The sequence below is a fragment of the Lynx rufus genome, unplaced genomic scaffold (genome assembly GCF_022079265.1).
Source record: "Lynx rufus isolate CCGP_SWC_20201006 ecotype Redwood Valley unplaced genomic scaffold, mLynRuf1.p SCAF_4, whole genome shotgun sequence".
NCBI lineage: Eukaryota > Metazoa > Chordata > Mammalia > Carnivora > Felidae > Lynx > Lynx rufus.
Genome location: NW_025814856.1, coordinates 147,028,420 through 147,052,531, shown reverse-complemented (window position 1 = coordinate 147,052,531; position 24,112 = coordinate 147,028,420). Strand labels below are relative to the sequence as shown.

At 47.1% G+C, this 24,112-nt stretch overlaps 1 protein-coding gene across 1 annotated transcript; it reads right to left on the bottom strand.

The window, feature by feature from the left end:
- Positions 1–1,773: 1,773 nt before the first annotated feature.
- CPA2 (carboxypeptidase A2) lies at positions 1,774–23,709 on the bottom strand. The gene is made up of 11 exons (XM_047096062.1): positions 23,645–23,709; positions 21,431–21,512; positions 20,625–20,759; positions 19,732–19,827; positions 17,913–18,014; positions 15,528–15,626; positions 14,066–14,176; positions 12,857–12,947; positions 11,090–11,289; positions 8,930–9,014; positions 1,774–1,972 (listed from the first exon to the last, which is right to left on the bottom strand). The coding sequence occupies exons 1-11, from the start codon at positions 23,707–23,709 to the stop codon at positions 1,785–1,787; spliced, it is 1,254 nt and encodes a 417-aa protein (XP_046952018.1). The 3' UTR covers positions 1,774–1,784.
- Positions 23,710–24,112: the final 403 nt, after the last annotated feature.

Genomic DNA, 24,112 nt, shown 5'->3' with positions numbered 1-24,112 from the left:
TCTGCTCTTGCCCAAGGGGAGTGGACACAACCAAAGATCACGGTTGGGAGTGTTAAAGAAAAATTGTTCTGACCCTTGTTGAAACTGTAAGGAAGACTTTATTCAAGATTATTCCAATAGGGCTCATGCATCAGAAGAGAGCAATTGTGTTCAACTCCTAGCACAGTAAAGACAGTTGGGGGGGGGTCAGTAGATGGAAAACTGCTGAGGGAAGACATCAGGGCTAGGGGGCTTCTTGTTTAACTGGACTAACAGGGTTCTTGCCGCAGGCAGACCAAGGACTTAGTCATCAAAGGTGGAGGATGAGGCACTCAATCAGATATCAAGGACTGGGGGATGACTTCACAGGATCCTTTGCTAAGACTGACTTAGACAGGGCCCAAGGACAAGGCCCAGTCAAAAAGAGGGCTCAGAGAGGCCTAAGTAAGTTTGGGCCAAGGAGTCTTTGTCAGGAATTATGGAGCTAGAGGCTTTATTAGGACTCTTGTCCTGTCAGCAGTGAAACTGAACTCCCACGCCCACCCTGGTCCATAACGAAGGCCGGGCTCTAACACAGATTTCAGCTCCGAAATTAGTAAAAAGAAGAGCTGAGAGCTGAATCGGCAAGAAATGTGAACTAAAGAATCAAGTACCCAGAATTCCAGGCAAGCTGAAATTCACTTCCCACCCTTTCTCCCAGAGAAAACCATCAACATGAAGAAAATCTCAATCCCTAATGGAAGTGAATGTCTAAAAAGAACACATAGAGCATCTGAGAGCCCAGGCTTGATGGGGCAACCAGGAAGAAGGAGTGTCACTTGTTTGAGTCCCCACTTGCTTTTATAATGCAGCACACTAGAAATTGAAAAAAGCAAAAGGCACACAGCACCTAGGATAATGCTTGGCACAATGTAGTTGTTTAATTAGTGTTTATTGAATAAATGAACTCGAAAGTCCCTTGCTAGCTCTAAACACTACTCTGTTAAGGTGAAGCAGCTGACACATGCCACAACACAGTTGAACCTTGAGGACATTATGCTAGGTAAAATAAGTCAATCACAAAAGGACAAATCCTATATGATTTCATTTATAGGAGGTACCTGGAATAGGCAAATTCACAGAGACTGAAACTCGAATGGACGTTACGAGGGGCTGGGGGGAGGGAGAATGGGGAGTTATTGCTTAATGGGTATAGAATTTCGGTTTGGGATAATGAAAAATCTCTGGAGATGGGCAGTGGTAACGATTGCACAACCTTATGAATGTACTTAATGCCAGTGAATTGCATACTTAAAAATGGTGAAAATGGGGGTGACTGGGTGGCTCAGTTAAGCATCCGACTCTTGATTTCGGCCCAGGTCATGATCTCGCAGTTTGTGGGATAGAGCCCCTTGTTGGGCTCCACACTGTCAGCACAGAGCCTGCTTGGGATTCTCTCTCTCTCTCCCTCTCTCTCTCTCTCTGCCCCTCCCCTGCTCATTCTCTCTCTCTCTCTCTCTCTCTCTCTCTCTCTCTCTCACTCTCTCTGTCAAAAGAAATAAACCTGTAAAAAATCGGTGAAAATGATCAATTTTATGATCTGTATATTTTGCAATTAAAAAAAATTTTTAAAGGATGTTGGAAGCTTTTTACTCAAGACGGATTTTTTTTTTAAGATGAAGGGGTAACCTAAGTGGCTTACTATGTTTTAGGGCAACATAAATCAAAGAAATAGTGCTCCTAGATCAGGATTGGCAAAAGGAATAATCACAACCCAACTTTGCTTTAAACCAAAGAACTTTTAATGGTGTCTATTCCCCAGAGCCCTAATAGGGGTGGTCCCGCACATGCTCCATGATGGTCTTCAAGCCAAGCCAGGTCTCTTTGGCTGTAGGCAAGATCTGATTGGCTGGCAGGAGGAAGCCATATCGACCTGTGTCCCTCAGTTCAAAGGCAAATGAGTATTTGATGCCATAGTCATACGACCAGTCAATGCTTCCTCCACTGGCTTGGTCTGAAGGGCAAATGAGAATAAAGTTTGGTTATGCTATTCCCGCTGGCCTCTCCAGCTATCAACTTCCATGTTAAGTTTCACCATTACCAAAGATAAGTCAGACCCCTATCTTCATGGACCTTGAAAGCAGAGATAGCTTTGTAGAGGATCACACTTATGAAAAATTACAAGATTAATCTGAAAAGCAAAAAGTTATTTAAATGGACGCTATACTCAGCCTTCCTTTGGCATTTTTAGGAGCCTCTGGCTTCATCTACCCATTTGGAATCCTGCCTGCTCTCCTCATTGGCATCTTCTACACCTTAAGGAGGCCACACCATCACTTCCTTCTTTAGATGAGTGCTAGGTGTAGACATTATTTTCTCTTATGGGACAGGAGGGATTACAAATAGAGTAAGAGATTTGGCCCCTGCCCTCCCTCAGGGAACTTTCAGCGTAAGGGTGGAGGGAGTTTTATTCTGATACCAAATAATATGCCCAGCACCTATATGTGATGGGTTACATCAATAAACTGATGTGCACCTGTGTAACACGTGGCCGCTGACGTGATAGATGACGAAGGAAGGTGGCATTAGCCCACGAAGACTTAATGGCAATCATGACTCAGAAGATCTGAGCAATGGATGAGCTCTGAAGCTCCTCCCAGGGAAGGTAGGTAGAGGTCAAATGGAAGAAACGGATGGGAGAGATGGAAGAAGTCACCTAGCCCCTAAGAATGGGGCTAGACAGGGGCTCCTGGGTGTCTCAGTCAGTTAAGTGTCCAACTCTTACTTTCAGCTCAGGTCATGATCTCACGGTTCACGGGTTCAAGCCGTGCGTCCTGGGATTCTCTCTTTCCCTCTCTCTGCTCCACCCCGTGCACACACACACACACACACACACACACACACACACACACACATTCTCTCTCTCTCTCCCCCAAAATAAATATATAAAAAATTGTTTTAAATTAAAAAGAAATGGGGCTGGACAGACAGGGAGACCAGGGTGTTGTACCAGGGAGAAGTAGAATTAGTGGCTACTGTGTGAACTAACACTATAAACACCTGTGATTTGTGCCTTGGCCTTCACCCAAATGGTTGCTGACTTGAACCAAATCCCCCAGGGTACCAAAATTACTAACTGATGCTACGTGACCCAGCCTATCCCACTAAGAGGCCCACAGTGGACGGAACCCTGGCTGCAGACTGAATCCTGATTCTGCAGATCATTCGCTGGGGGACCTACGGCACTTACCTCTCTGACTCCCAAAGGCTTCATCTGCCAAACGGGTATAATATTACAGTACTTATCTCACAGTGAGAAATGCAGTGGGATAATATTATGCGTCTGACTCCAACACCTGTTGAGCACCTACTAACTGTGTTAGGTACTACGCTAAATTGGTTGATTTAATCCCCACATGGGTCACAAGGTAGATACTAGTATTATTCCCATTTTCCAAGTGAGGAAACCGAGGTTCTGAGGAATTAAGTGAGGGAGCTGGGATAAAGTATGCAGAAGAAGCGTTCGATAAATTTCCGTTGTGATTGGAACCATCATCGTGAATAAATGACTACGATCCTATCAAAAAATCTGGACCACCTTAAAGAGACGAGGTACCCGCAGGGGAGTAATCCCCCAGGAAACTAACCAGCAACATGTATATAATGCCTTAACGCTAGTGAACACTTTCATTCCACATTCTATCTTTTGAGCTTCTCAACAAGCTCTTCTTGTCTTGAGCTTCTCAACAAGCTTCTTCACAGAAGAACAGAAAAGATAAATACATAAAAAGGGAGAATGAGTGACCTGCCTGTGATCACCTGGTTTCAAAGTGGCAGAACTAGGACTCAAAACCAGGCCTCTCCCCCCAGGGTCTGGGTTTTTCACCAACTACCTCTCTAAGAAAGAACTCAAGTAACAACACCTATTGTGGTGCAGCTTCTCAGAGCCCTTTCCAGGTGAGAAACTACCCAGGAAATGTCTCACCCACCACAGAAGTCCAGCCACCTCGTGGGTGGAGTGAAGCAGGTGTTCAGCCCAGAGCTACATACCAATCTGGGGCAGGAGGCAAAAGTACTTAATTGAGCCTTGTTCTTAGAGGCAGTGCTTGTCCAAGCTGGAATGAGGCCAGAATCAACGAAAACAGAGTCAGCTCTGGGCAAAGATACAGCCAGAACTTGCCTGACCATTAATGGTCAGGCTCCAAAAGATCAGACAGCAAACCCTATGCTTGTCTGATACTTGCTCATTTATGGGGCACCTGGATGGCTAAGTCAATTGAGCATCTGCCTGCGGCTCAGATCTTGATCTCCCGGTTCATGAGTTCGAGTCCCACCTCGGGCTCACTGCTGTCAGCACAGAGCCCACTTTGAATCCTCTGTCCTCCTCTGCCCCCACCCCCCCGCTTGTGCACACACACTCTCTCTCCTTTTCAAAAATGGTTAAACATTTAAAAAGAAAAAAAGGAAATATCTGGGGACACCAGGGTGGCTCCGTCGGTTAATGTCCAGCTCTCGATTTCGTCTCAGGGCATGATCTGACGGTTTGGGCCCCGCATCAAGCTCTGTGCTGACGGAGTGGAGCCGGCTTCAGATTCTCTCCTCTCTCACTCTCCAATAAACTTTTTAAAAATAGAGGGGCGCCTGGGTGGCGCAGTCGGTTAAGCGTCCGACTTCAGCCAGGTCACGATCTCGCGGTCCGTGAGTTCGAGCCCCGCGTCAGGCTCTGGGCTGATGGCTCGGAGCCTGGAGCCTGTTTCCGATTCTGTGTCTCCCTCTCTCTCTGTCCCTCCCCTGTTCATGCTCTGTCTCTCTCTGTCCCAAAAATAAATAAACGTTGAAAAAAAAAAAAATTTAAAAATAGAAATATCTGTAACCTTACCAAGAAAAGCACAAAAAACCTCAGGCTTCCAAGATCTACCTCCCTTGTACACACCTCAGATAAGAAAGGTGAAAAACTAGACTCCTTATAATAAAATGGTTGAGATCCCATGTGGGGGGGACATATGATGCCATTTTGCTGACATTCTGAACTCCAGCCTCCACTCAGAGGCTGCCAAACAGAAAACACGCATTCCTCAGCCTTAAGTGGCCATGATGGCCTTCCTCCCCAGTGCCACCAGTCGGAGAGCTCTGCTCTTTGGAGGTTCCTCTGCCAAAGGAGAGGACAATTCCACACGGAACATGATTTAAAAGGTCATGATTTAACAGGACCACTGCAGGGGTACCTCGGCAGCTCAGTCGGTCAAGCATCCAACTCTCAATCTCGGCTCAGGTCATGATCTCACAGTTCGTGAGATCGAGCCCACATCAGGCTCTGCACGGACAGCGTGGAGACTGTTTGGGATTCTCTCTCTCTCCCCCTCTCTCTCTCTGTCCCTCCCCTGCTCATGCTCTCTCTCTCTCTCAAAATGAATAAACTTAAAAAAAAAAGTCTGGGCAACTGGAAGCAGATCAGTCTTCCCAGAGAATAGTCTAAAACAATATGTAACAATAACTCCAAATCCGTTCATTCAACATTTGACTTGCTAATCTTGCCTTAGGAATATACACCAAAGAGATCATTTAGAAGAAAAACAAGTTTGTACCAACATGCAGTAGCACCATTTAGCAGACAATACAAAGGCCCAATAACCAGGATACAGCAATGTAACAGAATAACAAGTACCTAGAGTGGAAATACATAAAACTATACAGGAAACAACGTTAACTGAAAAAAACTGGACACAAAATAGAATATAGATGTTGATTACAACTAGATACATTTGTGTTCACTGACAAAATTACTGATGAAATTGAAAGAAAATATGATGATTATTGCCATTTCTTTTTTCTATGAAGCCTTTTATTCTTAAATTTTTTTTTTTAACATTTATTTATTTTTGAGACAGGGAGAGACAGCATGAACGGGGGAGGGTCAGAGAGAGAGGGAGACACAGAATCTGAAACAGGCTCCAGGCTCTGAGCTGTCAGCACAGAGCCTGACCCGGGGCTCGAACTCGCGGACCACGAGATCATGACCTGAGCCGAAGTCTGACGCTTAACCAACTGAGCCACCCAGGCACCCCGCTGTGAAGTCTTTTAAATGCATCATAATAGCAAAAAAATAGAAAAGAAAAACCACCAACTGGAAAAAAAAAAAAAAAAGAAACTTTCATGATCAGTAGTTTCTGGATTTCCATCAATTGTTCTAGATATGGTAAGTCAGCTATTCCTCCTCCGCTCTCCGAGACTCCCATTGAGAAAACCATGACTAACAAATGTGCCTTCCCTTGGATTCCCACCACCCCCCTCCTACAAATGGAGCCGTGCTGGTGCCTCGAGCATGCTTGCACACTTGCTCCTCCTAGTCAAGCCTGATCTACCCACCTCTGCTGGACTCCTCTGGCCCCTCTTCTCCTCCACTTGGGAACGGCACTGCCTTGGTCACTTCTCCTCTCTCCCGTATCTCCCACCTCTCCCTCTCTATTGGTCCTCTTCCCACGGTCAATAAGTTAGGCTCTCATCTCAAAAACGAAGCCTTCCATTCCTCTCTGTTTCCATTCTCATCTCAGATCCTCCAAAGAGCAGTCTACTCACCAGACCTCCGCTCTCCCCCACCCCATGTACTCCTCCCCTGACCCTCACCACGCTTAGGAAACTGCTTTGCTTAAGGCCACCAATAAGCTAGTGATGAAAGTCCAAAGGGGGAGCCTGGGTGGCTCAGTCGGTTAAGCTTCCGACTCGTGGTTTCAGCTCAGGTCACGATCGCACAACTCCTGAGTTCGAGCCCCACAACCCGGCTCTGCACTGACGGTGCAAAGTCTGCTTGGGATTCTCTGTCCCCCACCCCCGCTCTCTGCCCCTTCCCCACTCATGCTCTCTCTCTGGCTCTCTCGAAAAAACAAATAAGTGAATATTTCAAAAAAAATCCAATGGTAAATGTTCTGTCCTTGTCAGAGTTGACCTTTCTGTAGCCTTTCGTCATGGTTAACCACTGCCTCCTTTCCAACAACTGCTCCTTCCCTGGTTTCTGAAACACAAGCTTCTTGGCCCCTCTGCCCAGGCCCACTGTGTGCCCCTCCCTCACTAACCCCTTCTGTTGTCCGACATCTTGCTCCCCTCCTCCATCCAGGGCTCTTCCCTCTCAAGTGATCTCCTTGCTCTCCTGTTCCAACCATCCTCTCCATGTCAACGACTCTTAAGCCTCTCTCCAGAATCCCAGGGCCGCGTAGCCCAAAGCCTACAGGACATCCCCACTTGAAAACGCTACAGTTCTCTCAACCTCAACTTGCCCAGATCTAATGACCCCTCGGTGAGAAGCTCTCCCTTCTAATGAGCGACCAAAGCCTTTTGGTTTTACCTGCTTAATGTCCGCCTTCCGTCCTCACTGGCACTATACTAGCGTGGACCACCATTTCTCCCTGAACAATTCCTACTCTTCCTGCGGGATGTTTGTACTTCCAGCCCGCCACACTCCGTCCTCCACACTGCTGCTGGTTGTGTCTTCTCTGAAGCACAAAGCCTCAGCGCACTCACTGCCGGATGAAAACTCTCCAAAGGCTTTGAGAACCCTCTGGGTTAAAACCTACACTTACCATGGCACGCAAAAACCTGAGCGCCCCGCTCCCCTTGTTCCCACTTTTATCCCAGCAGTCCCAAATCTCCTTGTGGGTCACAGAGCCCATTCTGCACGTTCTTACTTCCATGCCTTTGCCCCATCCCTTTCTCCTCCCCCGGCCATTTGGTGAGCTGCCACCAAAATCCTGTCCTCCTCCCATATGTGGCTTTTCCTGATTCTGCCACTGTCCAATCCTTCCAGCTGCCTACCACTTTTGTACCACGTATAACCCACTGCTGCACACAGCACACTGAAGCTCGTTTGTCTTCCTGTTCGTCTCCCACACTAAACAATGAGTTCTCTATGTCTGTAGTACTTGGCGCAATGATGCGCACACAGTAGATGCTTAGTAAATGTGTGTTGAGCAGAGTGCGTGCCTGTAAGAGACATTTGTTTCCAAAGGATCCACGGGCACGGGAGCACTGGGAGACTCCTGAGCATTCGACTGTGGGGTCCTGAGTTTCTGGGTCTGTCCCTAAGGCAGTGGGGGATTCCTCTGGGGGACTCAGAATCTGAACGGATGCGTTAGGCTTTCCCACAGCACTGCAGTTTCCTGTTTCTATCCCAGTGCACTGTGGGACAAGGGAGTCTCAGAAAGCCCGCCAGCAGGCTCCCCAGCTTTACTCCTGACGCTGCCGGGATTCCTGACTTATCCTCCCCTCTGGCTCCCCAAACGGTACCTGCACAAAGGACTGCGACAGAGGCCATCCACTAAAATATCGGGGTCCTTTTAAAAAGTCGCACCCAGGGGCGCCTGGGTGGCGCAGTCGGTTAAGCGTCCGACTTCAGCCAGGTCACGATCTCGCGGTACGGGAGTTCGAGCCCCGCGTCGGGCTCTGGGCTGATGGCTCAGAGCCTGGAGCCTGTTTCCGATTCTGTGTCTCCCTCTCTCTCTGCCCCTCCCCCGTTCATGCTCTGTCTCTCTCTGTCCCAAAAATAAATAAACGTTGGAAAAAAAAATTAAAAAAAAAAAAAAAAAGTCGCACCCATTCTGTCCCCACACCCAGTCCACAGCACCATCCCTCTTAGCCAAGAAAGGGATAATTAATAAAAGTGATAACGTAGGACCAAGTCTTGACAAAAGCTTATTTTTCGGCAACAAGATTCCACACGATGATGGCGAGCTGTAAGGATCGGGACGAACAGAGAGGAACGTACATAACTCAGATATTTAAGAAGTTCTCTGTTCCAGATATCACCTAATAAGTATCCCATGGGAGGGACCTAGCCTCACAGAGGGAAACTGGGCAACACCGGGTGCCATGCATGAAGACCTCTCCATTTCCCATCAGGGCATCGCAAGGCTCTGGCCCAAAACCACATCGTACCTGCCATCGTACCTGGGTCATTTGTGAAAACACATCAGATACTTACAGATGACTGAGCAGATAGATCCCACTTTGTACTTGGTGCCATGCAGGCTTGTCAGAGATCGGGCAGCCTTTTGGGCCACTTCATTCTAGAGTGAGAGAACCAAGGAAAGGTGGATGGATAACACTTGTCGCTTGAAGAACGGATGCCCAATAGCAGAATGTAGCACGAGGCAGTCTGATTAACTGGACTCCAGTTAACTTAGGCTTAAGCACCATGCCCTTTCGTTTCGGCCATTTTCACGGAGAAGCGAGCACTAGCTCACTTCTGTTGGCTTGGAAAATACAACACGAAGACCTTCACTGTGTATGTATTCTTCCAGGTGTTTGCAACAGCTACACCAGGGTCATTATTTTGCCACCAGCTCTCCTTGCTCAGGGGTGTGGATGGAAATAGGGTGGGAGTAAGGGGCTAAAGAAAATACGTACTGACCCCAGGATGTACCCGGGAAGTGGATTTTTTTTTTTACTAGATCCCTACATTGGCTTCCTTCCCTATGATTGTCTCTTTTTCCAAGAAGTAGAGCTCAGCAAAATATTTTCCATTATTTGAGGGTTCCAATTTTGACTGATTGAGGCTTTACTGTCCTTGCTAGGGATAAATGTAAGGTCTTGAACTTGGGTCCAGGAAAACAACCGTACAATTACCAGATGGGGGAAACCTGGCTCGGCAGAATCCTCAGAGAGCCTGGGGGTTTCAGTTGTCAACAAGCCCAACGTGAGTCAACGGCACGATGCTACTGCCAAAAAACTAACGTGACCCTCAACTGTTTAAGCAGAAGTGCACGGTCTGGATGAGGGCAGTGATGGTCATGCTCTGCTCTGTGCTGGTTAACCCACGACACAAGTTTTACGCTCACTTCTGGGAGCTACCCTTGAAGAACACGCACAAACCAAAGCATGTTGGGAGAAAAGCAACCAGAATGGTGAGGGAACTTGGGACCATGTTATGAGTGCTTGAAGGAACAGCAGGTATGTAGTAGGGATATGGAAAACCCCAGGAAAAGCAGGTTATCACTCTTCAAGTAATTAACGGATTTGCTTCTTTTCAAAGGGAAACAAACTTGCTCTACGGAGCAAGGTGATAAACCAGGACTGGCAGGTAAAAACCATTAAGGAGAAGGATTTGGGTCTCCATAAGAAGAACTCAAACAATCAATTATACCCCAACATGGAATAGAATCCCTTGGAGGCAGAAAACTGTCCAAACACAGGCTGGATGACTACCAGGCAGAGATGTGAGCACCCAGTTTGGATAATTTAAGGTCATCTGGGTCTACGAAAAGTACCTTTTCGGTTCTTTTCAATCCTAAGGTTCTCTCTGATTTGACCTTGAGTGGTAATACTCACCATCAAAACCCTGAAAATTGCCCTACAGGGCTAACGTCCAACTGACGAGATGAGAGATACGCCTGAATTGGAATAATTTATTCCATTTCTGCCAGGAGCTGCTGTCAATAATGCATTTGAAAGTAAACTGACCAAAAAGTCCCATCTCAGGGTTTACCTCTAACACATGGGTCTCGAAAACCAAGCCTAAAAGCCAAATTGGGAATATCTGCACATTCTCTTCAGCTGGAGATAGCTCTTGCTGAATTATAAGTAGCCCCGAGATGTCACCATCTGACTTAAGGCCACCACCATTTTGCTCATTCCGAAACAGGAGAGATGATGGAAGGTAGCAGGTTAGGCAGGCTGAGTGTTTTATGCCCAACGTCACACATCGGCACAGCATGATAACCGGTCATAGAGCCGAAAGCACCAGGAAGGTATGAGGCACAGAGCTGGGCGACAGTATTCCCTGGCATACAACAGCATCTGACTACAGAGCTAAGAGCCTCGGGTCCAAATTCAAGTGGGTTATTTCCTAAGCAACAGAGAGCACATCCTGGGAATTTACGGTCAAATTTAGGCTCCTGCTCATCTGGATGAAGGTAACAGGAATCTCATGAATTCTATTTCCCAAAGAAACTTAATTTAGGAAAGTCCACAACCAGTCTTTCAAACATCTGCCAGTATCTCAAACTTCTCAGTAGTTGGACCTATTCATTTGTAACCTGTCACTAGTACACCCCCATCTCAGTACCTGACTGGACGACTGAAACTTACTTGTCCACACAACGGACCTTCGTGGCTGAGCTGAAATGAAGTTTCAGAAACTTACCAGCTCATCAAAGTGATCAGGCTTGGTACACGTATACCCAAAGGGGAACATCAGCAGCTGAGAATAGCTATGGAGGGTAATGAAGGCCTTGATTCTCCCATGGCTCTGGATGAAGTTCACTATGGATTTCACTTCAACTTCACAGGTAGCCTGGGGTCCATGGTAGGAATCAGAGCAAGGGTTCTGGCTGGCTCCAGGTCCTGATGGGATGCAGAAGAAGCCCAGTAGAAACAGTGAGCTTTAAGGAGACACCATGTGGGTGCATTTACCATGCATCACTAAATTCTTCCTCTGGAAATCAGAGCAAGGTTGTCCATGCACTACACCGAGTTGCTGTCTAAGGGTACAGGGGAGGCCAAACTGAAGTGATTCTGGACACATCTCTCTTCTTTAGAAATATGGTTCCTCTATATGGCAGAAAGAGCTATCAAATTAGATCATCTCCTCTCTGTGGGAGTCGTTGGAAGAAAAGCTAGATTTAACATTATAGATGGAATTCCTGCCTTGGGTGGGAGTTGAGCAAGCTCTTTTCTGGGATTGCTTCCAATTCTTAGCGTCCAAGAGTAGAAGATTCTATGCATCTGTACTTCTAAATCACAAAGCCACACATGCAAGGAACCCTGACACCCTTTTTGCGGTGAGGAAATCACTACACTTGACGACAACGAGGCCACCTTTGGCCTTGATTTTCTCAGCAACTAGAGTTACTCGTGACCACCAAAGTGGTCCACTATGACCTGGCCAGGGCTCTGAATGCTAGAAAAACTCCGAGGGGCTGGGTAGGGGCTGGGACTCCCCAGGGTCTCTAAAGGATATAAACAAAGTATAAATACAACCTGTCACTTTATTTCAAGATTAGTTAATAAGAACAATAACATTTGGGGGGGGGGAGCCTGACGTTGAATTCCTGGGCATTGCGCGGTATTTTAGATCGTATGCTTTGATTTTTTTTTTCCTACGCTAAAAAAACTATTGTAAAAGCGATGAATGAAGTTGCCACTCATCCACATCCTGTCACAATTCCCTAGTGGGTCCTTTCTTGGTTCAATAATTCTCATTAATTCATTCGTCTGACAAATATTTAGTGATCGTCTAAATCATGCCAGACCTGTACTACGCATTAGGGGTAGTACGATGAAAAAGACAGTTCCTAACCTCACTGTTACCAGGCCTAGTGAGAAAAATACAAACAAATTTCAATTCTGTAATTAGAGAAACACAGGGGTTTTAACTGGTCCCTACAAGCATAAAGGAGCCCCCCAACCAGCCTGCCAAAAAATTAGAGCCACGAGTCAACGAGACCAGAGCAGCAAGCCAGCATTTTCCCTCTGAATCTGTTTTTGAAAATCAATTTCCTAATCCTATTTGTACTTCTTTTTAGTTTTATTTCTCGAAACATCCAGAGATGATGTAATGCTTCTCCTCTGAGTAGATCCTAACCCCCTCTAGTGGTTGGTCTGGAGCTTCCTGAGGCCTCCCGCCATTGTGCCGAGTCTCGCTCTGAAAACTCAGAAGCGAAGCCGAGCTGGGCTACAGCTTGTGGGAAAACTAAGATGTGAGACAAAATATATTAAATGCTGCTCAGAGATCTGGGACAGCGCTGCGCGCCTGTGAAGGGAATGTACTTAAGTGTTTTTTAAATGGGTTTTTAAATGGCTTCGATCCTGAATGGGCTTAGCAGGCTGACGACACTGCACAGCCATGCAAAATAGCCAGTTGGGCCAGACAACTTCGGACCATCCCTGGGGGGCAAGGCCCGGCGCTCACCTCCAAACCCTGCATCCCAATTCCGGTTAAGATCAACACCAACACAGCGGCTTCCGGGTATCCTGGACCGATTCTTCCGCCACATACGATTCTTTAAAATCCAACCGAAAGAGAACACAGGAAAAAAGAAGGACCGTCACTCAGCCTGAGTGAATTCTGTTAATTTCCCTTGCTTCCTCCCGGGAAGGTCCCTTTGGAATGATGCTAATTTCCCTTGCCCACAGAGGTGGCGAATAGTCCTCCTCCAGGGTTCTGCCAGGAGCTTCTTGGTCATTTCACTGAGACGAGAAATAATCCCCATCTCTTCAAGTCAATACCTGCCAAACCATTTTCCATAGAACATCAGTTCTCTTAACAATAACAGAAAATAAAAACAACAATAAACAAAGCGGGGAGAGGGCAAGGGTTCTGTGATGGAATATTTCAGGAAAATATAGAGCTAAATTGGCTAATTTACTTCAGCACTTCTAGGGTTTTTTTTGTTTTTTTGTTTTTTTTTTAACACTTTCATGTTTTCTACGATGCTCCAGGAGGGGGATACAGTAGGCGGTACTTCCCAAACTTGACTGTGGAACTCTCTATTCATAGGGTATCTGAGTACTAGTATTTGTACGAGTTCTTTTTAAACGCCCGTTGGAAAACACTACCGTACTTGGCTCCCTCCAAAAATAAACCTGAAGCTCTGATTCACTCTGAATATATGTGGGGTCACAGTTGCCACAACGGTGTTTTGTAATGAGACTTTAAATGAAAAAAGAAAAGAAACTACGTAACTCCTTTTAGTGATATTACAGAGGATTTCTTCTACAGATTGTAAGTAACATGCCGAATGCATTGTACTGCCTACCCAAATCCTACTGCAATCTAATTGTCAGCAGGTAACATCCGCCTCCTCTTTTCTATCAATCCCACCACAAAAAACGCAGAGAGAATCGGAACAAATCTCCTAGGTGACTCACTGTGAACGCTGAGCTCTAACAGCCCAGCCTAACCGCTGAAATGGGCTCTGACCGCGGCAATATGTAAAGACATCATGTGCTGGAATAAGAGGTGATTAGAAACTCCACTATGTGCCTCCATCCAGGGCCACTACTGAGAAATTAGTCATTCCACTTATGGTAAATCAAGAACAGAAAGATTACGTTTGTTTGTTGAAGTCCTACGCATCTCCATCAATTCTTATTGAAGAAGAAAAAGGTCCAGGCTTACTTTGGTTTGAGAGAACACATATCCATCGGGGTTTGTAACCGGCAGCAGGAAGATGTCCATCATGTCCAAAATGGAAGTGATGGAGACATCATTTCCATAACCAGAGGCAATCTGAGCAGAGACAACAAATATGTCAATCTCACACTCCCCTTTCACCAGGGAACAAGGGATGGAATAGTAAGACAATGTGGTTTTTTTTCAAACATGAACCAGATCCCATGACCATGGTCACGACCATGACCAGATACTGCTGGTCAATGAGAGCCTGCCAGGACTACAGTCCGGTCTCCTGCAACGCTCACGTGTTCACTACGTCAATGTCGACACTTTTATCTCTAGTCAGGATAATTTACTTATATGAAGTAAAACGCAGATATCACCCATCCATTCTCTCTCAAAAGCAGAATTCTTTCTGTTCATTCTGGGAAAGCACTTCGCAATGGCGTTGTATGGCTTATAGGGGAGCTAAGAACCAAAGAAATGTTTTTCAGTTTTTTCTTCGTCGTCACATAGGCAGGCTTTCCAAAAGTACTCATGACAAACAACAGATTACTTAAATGCGTAGAGACTTTTCTGAAGATACAGAGAACCGGTTAAATTCCATTTGGGGAATTAAATTTCTACTTGCCATCAATTGCAGTAGGGCTGGAGTTTCTGCTGGATTAAAATTTATTCATTTCCTGTGCTCAGCCATCCTAAGGCATTATTATTCAACTGTTAAATATCCATTTCATAATACCCTAAAGGTAACTGCATTTTAATTGAAGGGAAAAATGCATCAGTCGGTATGCACGTGGTTGCACATGCTTGAATGATCTGATGTGGATTGATTTCCTTTGCTCATGAATTAACATTCTGATTTATAGCGTGTCATTTTTGAATTACTTAAGCAATACCAGGCTAGGTCACACCCAGCCCGGTGTCCTGACTCTAATTCCAACGGACATGTGGAAGAAAGGTATTGCCACACTCCGACTTCAAAACCTGATGTGGAAACTTTTCAGAAAAACCCAAAAACCCTTCGCTAATTTCACTTTGGATCCGTAGGCCAGAGTAAACTCTTCTAGCACCCATTTCTATTTTCCATCTGAGCCCCTTTGGTGATTTTGTAGATTTCTAGCACAAAGTCCCTCAGCCCTCACGGCTCCAGGCAGCGAAGCAATTTTTCTCTAGTCTGTTCTTATGCTGAAATCTGACTCCTGGGGTCCTTACACTTACCACCCTCTCAATCTCTTCTGGCGGTGTCTGTTAACCGAGCACACAGTGGCCGGCAGGCCCAGCGACAGTGCAATACCGAAATACCACAAAAAAGGTTGAATGGGCCTGCTTCATGCCAGTACGACAAGAGAAAGCCTCCCCGAGAGCATCAGCGTTGGCCGTTCGGATCACAAAGACTGTTGTGTGTTTGGGTGGGGCCTAACCCAGAAAGTCAAAATAATCGAGGAATTTTAGGAAAAACGACCTTATTTGCTGTCCACAGCGCAGTAGCTTGGGTAACCCACTCGCGAGCATGAATCCCGGCGTCTAACCAGATGGCCGGCTTGTCTCCTCCGGTGCTGAACTGTGAGACAAGCGTAGAAATGTGAACGGCTCCACCTCTGCGGGCTCCTGTCCCCCCTCTTTTCCCCCAGGGGCCTTGTCTGTCCCTCGTTCTGTACTTGATGTGATCGAGAGAGAAGGAGGAGGGGTAGACAGTGATGTTGTCAACTAACTCTTCCCATTTCACGTGATTTTCCTGGCCCCGTGCTTTTACCGTAAGTTTAAATGCAAGCTAACAAGAGGGCGTGGACTTTCTTTTTGATGTTCGTAAAAAAAAAAATCGTTGCGGGTAACGTAATGACATGAAAACACAGGTTCATCATTTGGGGTAAATTTTCTAAAACAGGTTACAGACTAGTGCGATGCCATTTTGATTCTCTCGAAAGGCCAGTTCATGCATGTCTATATACGTATGCACACAACCATCTGAAAAAAGGAAGAGGGGGAAGAAGAGAGAACACAGACACAGCAAGACACACAACAAAATATTAACACCGATCACCCCATAGTTGTGGAATTAGGAACATGGGGATGCTTTTCCTTTTTTGTTTCTGTTTTCCAACTTGTGCACCGATTGTGTTATTTCTGTGATAAAAATGCTTGGGATAACCTTTCGAGTCCTTCATAGAAGCAGAATAGGTAGTAGGCTCTGGAGGTGTTTTCCAGAGTTTGAGTTTTATGACCTAAGGGTCTCAGTTTTATTTGGAAGAGTGGCTTTGTCAATTGGATCAGTAAATGGGAAGGAAAAGAGGATGGTCGTTTGCACCATCAACTTCTGTCTCTGTGCTGCATTCTAAACATAGCAGATAAGGTAAATGAGAAATGCAAATCCTTGCTAAAAATTACATTTCATGGGCTTTGAGAGTTTTAGTTGAAAGGGTTTCATATCTTTTCCTCCAAAGAGCTCAATTGTAAAAAGCGGACCTTTCAAAAAAACACAGAACATTCTCAACCACGAACCACCCTAGATAAGAGAAGGCCAGGACAATCCAAGGGGGAGAAGAATCTGGGATTTCCTGGCCCAATGGTAGCAGTAACACAGAAAAGGAAATTTTTTTTTAAAGAAGGTAGTAAATATTAGCAAATGTACCACGGTGTCATAAAATAGGCAAACCACTCCTCTCAAGCCTGCTTTGGGAGAAACACTCTGGAGAAATGCATCTGTCCCAATGAGTCCCTTGGTTCTCAGCCATAACATTTCCAAATTTAGTAGGGAGTTGTGACATTATCTTTCTGTTTTTCTTTCCCTCTCTCTCTCTCTTTCACAAACTCTTTCTAGGAAACTCGGAAATACATTTCATTCTTTCTGGGCAAAGTGCAAAAGCTTGAAACTATCAGCACTAAGACTGTCAGAGGTTACACGCTGGAGTAAAGCCCTAACCCTTTTCAACTAGCACCAAGAAAGAAAGGAAGGAAGGAAGGGAGGGAGGAAGGGAGGAAGGAGGGAAGGAAGGAAGGAAGGAAGGAAGGAAGGAAGGAAGGAAGGAAGGAAGGAAGGAAGGAAGGAAGGAAAAGAAAAGCCTTCGTTTTCTGGGCATTTGCCTGCGCAGTTAAGTTGCCCTGTCATTTTCCTGCTCGCTGCAGGAACGCTTCTGTTTTTTAAATGCAGCTCAGGCAAGTACTTGGCGCTTTTTTTCTTTGTAAATCTCTTACTTTTAAAATGAGAGAGAAAAGAAAAAGAGAAGAGAAACAAGGTACAGAACTCCTACCTTGATTAATTACAGAATACCTCCCCCATCCTCCCCTGCTCACCCCAAGGCGGCCCCCCTACGTCCATCCCCTCGCCCCCCCCCCCACTCACCCTGGGGCCCACACCACCTTCTCCAAAGCCCCCACCTCATCGCGGGGCCCGCACCGCCACCCCCAACCTTCCCTCACTCTGGGGCCCTCGTCATTTCCTCCACCACCCCCTCTCACCCTGGGACCCTCGTCACCTCCTCCATCCGCCCCCCTCGCCCCGGGGCCCGCACCGCCTCCCCCTTCCTCCGTTCCTATTGGCGCGTTCGCCTCTGGTTCCCGGCGAGTGAATCTATCAAGATGAGAGCATTAATTCACTCCTGCAGACCTGCGTCAGCTTGCGCAGGAAAGAGAAAAAAGAAAAAGAAGGGGGGGGGGCGGGGGTTGTGGGGAGCTGGATACTCAAAACCAGCAAGGACCGGTTAGGAGGGGGAAAAAAGGGGGAAAGGAAAAAAAAGAGAAAAAAAAAAGGGACCCGCTCTGCAGGCAGAGCCAGGACTGACGGCCCGCCTGGGAGGAGCGGGATTCTAGAAGCCTCTCGGGAGGAAAACCCACAGCTGCACCTGTGTACCTTGAGCACGTTCATGGGCCGCTTTTCAAAAGAATGGCCAATGTTCACTTTGCTCACTAGACCGGGGTGCTCGGCAACGATGTTATCCATTGCTTGGGAAATCTGCAGTGTTTAAGATGAACAAACAGACATTTGCAAATGAATGACGTGACGCCCCCGTGAGCGACTTTTCCCCCCTCCTCCACTCCCACTCCCTCCGGGCCCCGGAGAGGGCCGCGCGGCCGACGCCGCAGGATGGGGGACGCGGGTAGCGGAGGGGAGCGATGATGAGTCACCGGGCGCCTGCAGGGGCCGGCGAGGGGGGAGCCATTTTGTGGCAGCGGAGGCGGCTCGTTCCCGTTTCGTGCTTCCGACAAAATGGCCCTTGTCTGGCTTGCCCGAGGCCGTCCCCCCGCCCAGCTCTGCGGGGCAGCGTCCCCCGCTCGCCCTCCCTGGCGGAGGGCCGCGACCACCAGAGGCACCCGCAGAAAGGTGGCTTTGGAGGCAGCGGGGCGGGTTCAGGCCAGGGGCGACGGGGCGCCGGCCCGTGAGGCGCGTCCGCCGCCGGCTACCTCGGGCCCCTCTCGGCGAGGCTGATGGAAACGCTGCGCCGCTGCGTCCGCGGCTGGGCGTGAGACGTGTCCGGAGAGTGACCGGCGGGCAAAACAGCCCCTCCGGCCGCTGCCGGCACCTGCTGGCCGCGGGACACGGACGCCCGTGTGCGAGGCCCGGGGAGCGCGCGGGAGCGCCTTGCTTGCTCCGCTCCCTTTTCCCCTCGCTCTCCCCGGTGGTTCGCAGCCCCTTGTCTGAAAGCCGTCGGGGCCTTGCGTATTTCAAGTAAAGAATCGTGGCGGCGTTTCGTTTTGGTGTTTTAATTTCTGAAGGGTCGTGGGAAGCGTGTGTTGCACGCGATACACGTGGCCTGGCTCCGTGTTCGAACACGTTCCTATTGCCGGCGGTGAAACAAATGAGTAGCAAGGCAGTTCAGGGCAGAGTTTGTCCCCAGATGCGTTTAGGTCGGGTCAGCTTTTGCCATCGGATAAATCAGGGGGGACGATTGATTTCAGGGTTCTTTGCATTTAGAATTGGTGATTTAGGGGATGAGTTCCTACCAGATCTCTCCCCCGCCCTGGCTCTTTCCTATTCCCCCGCCTGTCCCTGTTCCCCTCCAACCCCAGCTCCCCACCCCACCCCCACCCCGTCTTGTCACCCCCTCCCCTCCATTCCCCCACTCCAAATCAGTTAGTGCAAATAGACCCCCTGTGGACCCTGAGAAAAGCTCGGTGTCACAAAGAGGCAAGTGCGGTGTGGCCCTGCCCAGGTGTCCAGGGGACAGCTTGTGACCCAGCTGGAGGAAAGGGGGCATTCTTCACGCCAACAGAAAAGACAGCGGAGACCTCACTAGCCTCGGCTCCTATGAGGTCTGGGCACATTCGTCAGGCTGGGAGACCCCACCCTCCCCCGGCAGGCAGAGGTGTCTGTCTTCATCAACTCCAGCCATGAAGCACTGACTCTCAGGTGGCTTCGTGGGTAGCACAGGTCAGAAATTGGCCAAGGGGCCTTGAGGGGAGAGGCTCATCAGCGTGAGCGGCTGTGTGCTCCCTGAAGACAGTCCTAGATGGTTCCAAGTAATGGAACGGCTCCTGGAGTGGGTATGTGGGCTTCAGGTCCTGCCTTGAAGGCAGGGACACTGATACTGGCTGTGAAATCCCAGAGAAAATTGGAGAAGTTAGGAAATAGGATGAGAATACTTGCCATTAAACCACCAGGCCGAAGCAAAAGCCTTGTCATCAGAGGAGAAAATGGCCCGTTGCTCTGATACTCATTTGGAAACACCTACCTCTTCCAGAGTATGATAAGCCTCAAAGTTGAAGTTGCCATTCCGTTCTCTTCTCTGATTGAGTAACATTTCTTCGTTCTCTTTGTCCAACAGAGCCTAAGATAAAACCAGTCACACTGCTGATTAGCTTATAGCCATGCGTTTGCATCTACAGTTGTGAAGGAAATGCTAAGACCCCGGTCCTCAGTCCAAGCATCCTCTTCCGGTCCTCCAGGCTCTGGGGTCACGCCTTTCCCCTTTTCTGAGAGCACCCTGAAAGGGGAGGAGGCATTAACGGGACTTTGGGGCCAGCCAGATGCTGAAAATATAGGATGACAGTCCTGTGGTTGCCTTTCTGGGAACCCAGGGCCCGAGTTAACCCCCAATTAAAAACTAAATGAGGGGCGCCTGGGTGGCTCAGTCAGTTAGGCATTCAACTCTTGATTTTGGCTCAGGTCCTGAACTCACAGTTCCTGGGTTTGAGCCCCACGTCGGGCTCCGCGTTAACAGTGCGGATCCTGCTTGGGAGTCTCTCTCTCCCTCTCTCTCTCTGCGCTTCCCCCATTCGTGCGCACACGATCAGTCTCTCTAAATAAATAAATAAACTTAAATTAAATGAGTGACGTTTTACTTTTATTTACTTCAGCTAACATGCTTCGGTTTGCGCTCGATGTTTCATGCCAGGGATTCTCTTTTGCCCTTTCCCTCAAATTTTTTTTTTATTACCATATCCCACTCATGCCAAATGCAGACGGGAGAGGGATGGTGCCTCCCTACCCACTCTGCAGGGTAGCCCCGATGGCAGGAAGGCCCTTGTGGCACCCACAGGTCCTTTCCCTGGCAGAGGGTATCCAAGGAGAAAAAAGGATGGACCTTCAGTTCATCTGGACCAGCAAGGTCTGTGGAATAAATACCTGAACATCTTCAATCATGATGGAATAAGCAATTCCCTGGGATTCCAAGAAGACTTTGACCGCCTGGACGCTGACAAAGGGAACTCGGACATGGGCTGTCTCCCCTGGGATGGTTGGTGATTTCCAGAAATCAAGCTGGAAGGGGTAAAAGGCCAAGGCAATACATGGGTCATTCCAGGGAAATGGACAGCTCAGCATGGATAGATTTCCAGAAATCAATTTGTATCCATTTTGCCTCCTGCCCACAAGACTAGAATCACTATGGAGTCACTGTGATATGGCAAGAGGGTCTTTTTTTAAAATATCCAAGCATGAACATATGTGTTATATTGTTTTTCCCCCCTGTGGTTAGATATTAAAACTGACAGAAGGCAAAGATTATTTAAAACTATGGCAGTTTTTTTTAACAGTTGACATTCAAGTGATCCAATTCATTTCATAACAGAACATTAATACCGTAAATTATTGGAGGAGGGAAATAACGCATTAAAGCTGTTCGGCAATTTTTCGAAGTAACTTTCACATTTGATCTCTCTTTTCACTCGTACAATAAACCTCTGAGATAGAAGAATGGCATGTTTATCCTCATTATACTGAACGGGATCATGAGACACAGGGGAAGCAGGTGACTTGCCCAATGTCACAGACTTGAAACTGGAGCCTGGGTTTTCCACACCCCGGCTCCAGGAGTTAACATTTCACACCACGTCAAAGATGAGCCACAGTCCAAAGTAAGAGATCCAATCATCATGTCTAACTGTGCAGTAGTCATGTGGCAAAACAGAAACTCCCTGTAGGACAGATACCTGAAGATGTTCTTCAACCTCCAATTCCACCAGATGTCTTATTTGTTCTTCGTTCCTTGGTATGACCTCGAGAACCTGGTCCCTAAGGATATTAACCAGACATGACCTTAAAAGCAAACCCTGGACACCGTTTCCTGTTGCATTACGCCTGCTGTTAGTCTCCGCACATAGGAAGGAGGTTAATGAAGCGGTTAATAATCTCTTTGACAATCGAGAAACTAATAAATGGTATACTGACCCATATCCCCAGAATGAGGAGTTTACTTCCCCTGAGGAAATGGTATCTAGATAATAATTAAGAGGTGTACCTACTCCTAGCAGGAAGCTTGCCATTAAAGTTACCTTTCCTTTAGCTAATGATTATTTCTAAAATAACACCTGCTGGTCATAAAGCAATAGCTTTGAAAACTCTTTCTGCCTCTCAGAAATGAGGTTGGGGCTTTTTTTTTTTTTAAGTGGAATAATTAGTTTGGTGCTTGTGAGAGAAATCGAATTCACATCTGGGTAGACCTAGGACGTTTTTGTTGTCGTCATTAACTGAAATGTATCAGAGTGCCGTCTCCAAACCCCATTCATGTGACCCAAACTTGGGGTATGCCAAAGACAATTAGGACGCTGAAAAATCATGGTGTGCTTCTCACTCCATGCACCCATCCACACTTTATCCTTGATAAAGGATATCAAGGACACCTTGGCAGGAAAGAGAAGTGGGAAAACAAGCCAACGCATATCCTTAGAGAAGAAATTTGGGAGTAGATCTGGATTTGTATAGCCCTTCCTCGGTGGTGGCGGTTTGCCTTCTACCGCTTTCTCCCAGTAGGCTGACTTCCTGAGTCACTGCCCTGAGCATTTGTGCAGTGGGGAAAGGGTTGGTAGAGAGCCATATACAAGGACCAGAACCCGCGTCTTCTGAAACCAAGTGCCGTGCAAACTTCCAGTGAACGCTAGCAAAATAAGTAACAGACTGTGAGATCTTCAAGGCTCTTCTGCCTCCAGGTATCCACCTGCCACATGATCTGAAAATTCTTCCATTTGAGTCTCATTCCTTTTGGTTAGTGCACAGACGCCCAGGAGTCCTCTTTTATAAGGGGAAGGTACTGAGCAAAGTACTGCTTTGGGCTAATGCTTACTGGTCTGTGTTTTTTTTTTTTTGTTTTTTTTTTTTCAACGTTTATTTATTTTTGGGACAGAGAGAGACAGAGCATGAACGGGGGAGGGGCAGAGAGAGAGGGAGACACAGAATCGGAAACAGGCTCCAGGCTCTGAGCCATCAGCCCAGAGCCCGACGCGGGGCTCGAACTCACGGACCGCGAGATCGTGACCTGGCTGAAGTCGGACGCTTAACCGACTGCGCCACCCAGGCGCCCCATGGTCTGTGTTTTGAGGAATAGTACCCCTTTGAGTTTCTCCGCACGTTAAAAAAGAAAAGTGGGGAGGAGTTTGATGATCAAAAAAATGGGTAAACGTACCAACCTAGATCCCTTCTTATAGATTTACAATGCATATGAATTTAGTAAAAGTCACTAGAAATCCCATAGTTTGTTAAACCCTCTGATTCCCAAATTTATTTGACCACCCACTTCTTTGGGTCAAATTTATTTGACCACTTCCTTAACTCCCTGGAACACTCTCCAAGAAATGCTGCCTAAAACCTTTCATAGAATCTTGGAACCAATACACTTGGGAGCAAAGGTGAATCCTACAAAGCCGTGAGAGTTGGATTTGGGCTGAAATCTGCAGCGCCGGTTCTCCGACTTCATGAGGTTCCATAGCTGGGGCACTCGGTCTGAAGGGCAGATATGGAGGATGGAGCCCAGAATGGCTGGGAGGAGGTCGTAGGAGAGTAACCCATCACTTACTGAGATGCGCTGAGACAGTAGGCCAAACAGCTTGATTTTCACTGATGTCTATCATCCCTACCTTCTGATCATCAAGGGATGTGAGTAAATACAGAGAGAAAAAGGTATATGCGTTCAGACTTCACTTTGTTTTTTCCTTTAAATGTCATTCATCTCTGTTTTTTGTTTTTTGGTTTTTTTTTTTTTTTTTTTTTTTTGGTCACTCATTTCTGTTATTCCCACTATCCCCTCTCCAAATCTAAGAGGACTTCTCTGAAAATGCTGAACACTTACACCTTTTTATTCTGCCACCATCCAGTGAGACTCTGTGAATCAGGCAACAAAGTTCAAAGAGGCACCAGAAGACATAACTTACCCCACAAATGTTTCTCGGCCGTAGATATGCCCAAAAAGGGCACCAAAAACCAAGATCAACTTCATGGTCGAGGGTCTTCCCAGAGTCCAGAATCCAGTGTCATTCCTGAACTTTATTTATAGGGCCCATGGCTGAGGCTGATCTGTAGGCAGTCTAAGAACTCAAGTGAATGCCCACATGTTAAAATTCCCACCTGCACGTCAAATTCTCAAGGTCGTAAACACCCACCTGTGTGATATCGCCAATTCGTACATTTTCCATTCCCACCATGAGATAACAAATTTTGACGGAAAGAAAACAAAATTGCTAGAGCATTCCAAGGGCAAATCATGCATTTATGATTTCGAACATAAAGTGCCACCAACTCTGACCAGTGATAGAAGCCAGATTAGTAGACCTGAGGTTAAAGTCCTTTCTGGGTCTCTGACTAAAAAAACAAAACAAAACAAAACAAAACAAAACAAAACA

What these genes read in the sequence shown, in the direction of transcription:
- CPA2 (XM_047096062.1), bottom strand. Translation starts at nt 23,709, where the DNA reads ATGAAGTTGATCTTGGTTTTTGGTGCCCTTTTTGGGCATATCTACGGC. An exon ending in CTTATCATACTCTGGAAGAG is followed by an intron (nt 18,015 to 19,731) that starts GTAGGTGTTTCC and finishes TAAACACTGCAG; the next exon opens with ATTTCCCAAGCAATGGATAA. An exon ending in ATGTGTTCTCTCAAACCAAA is followed by an intron (nt 12,948 to 14,065) that starts GTAAGCCTGGAC and finishes TGGATTTTAAAG; the next exon opens with AATCGTATGTGGCGGAAGAA.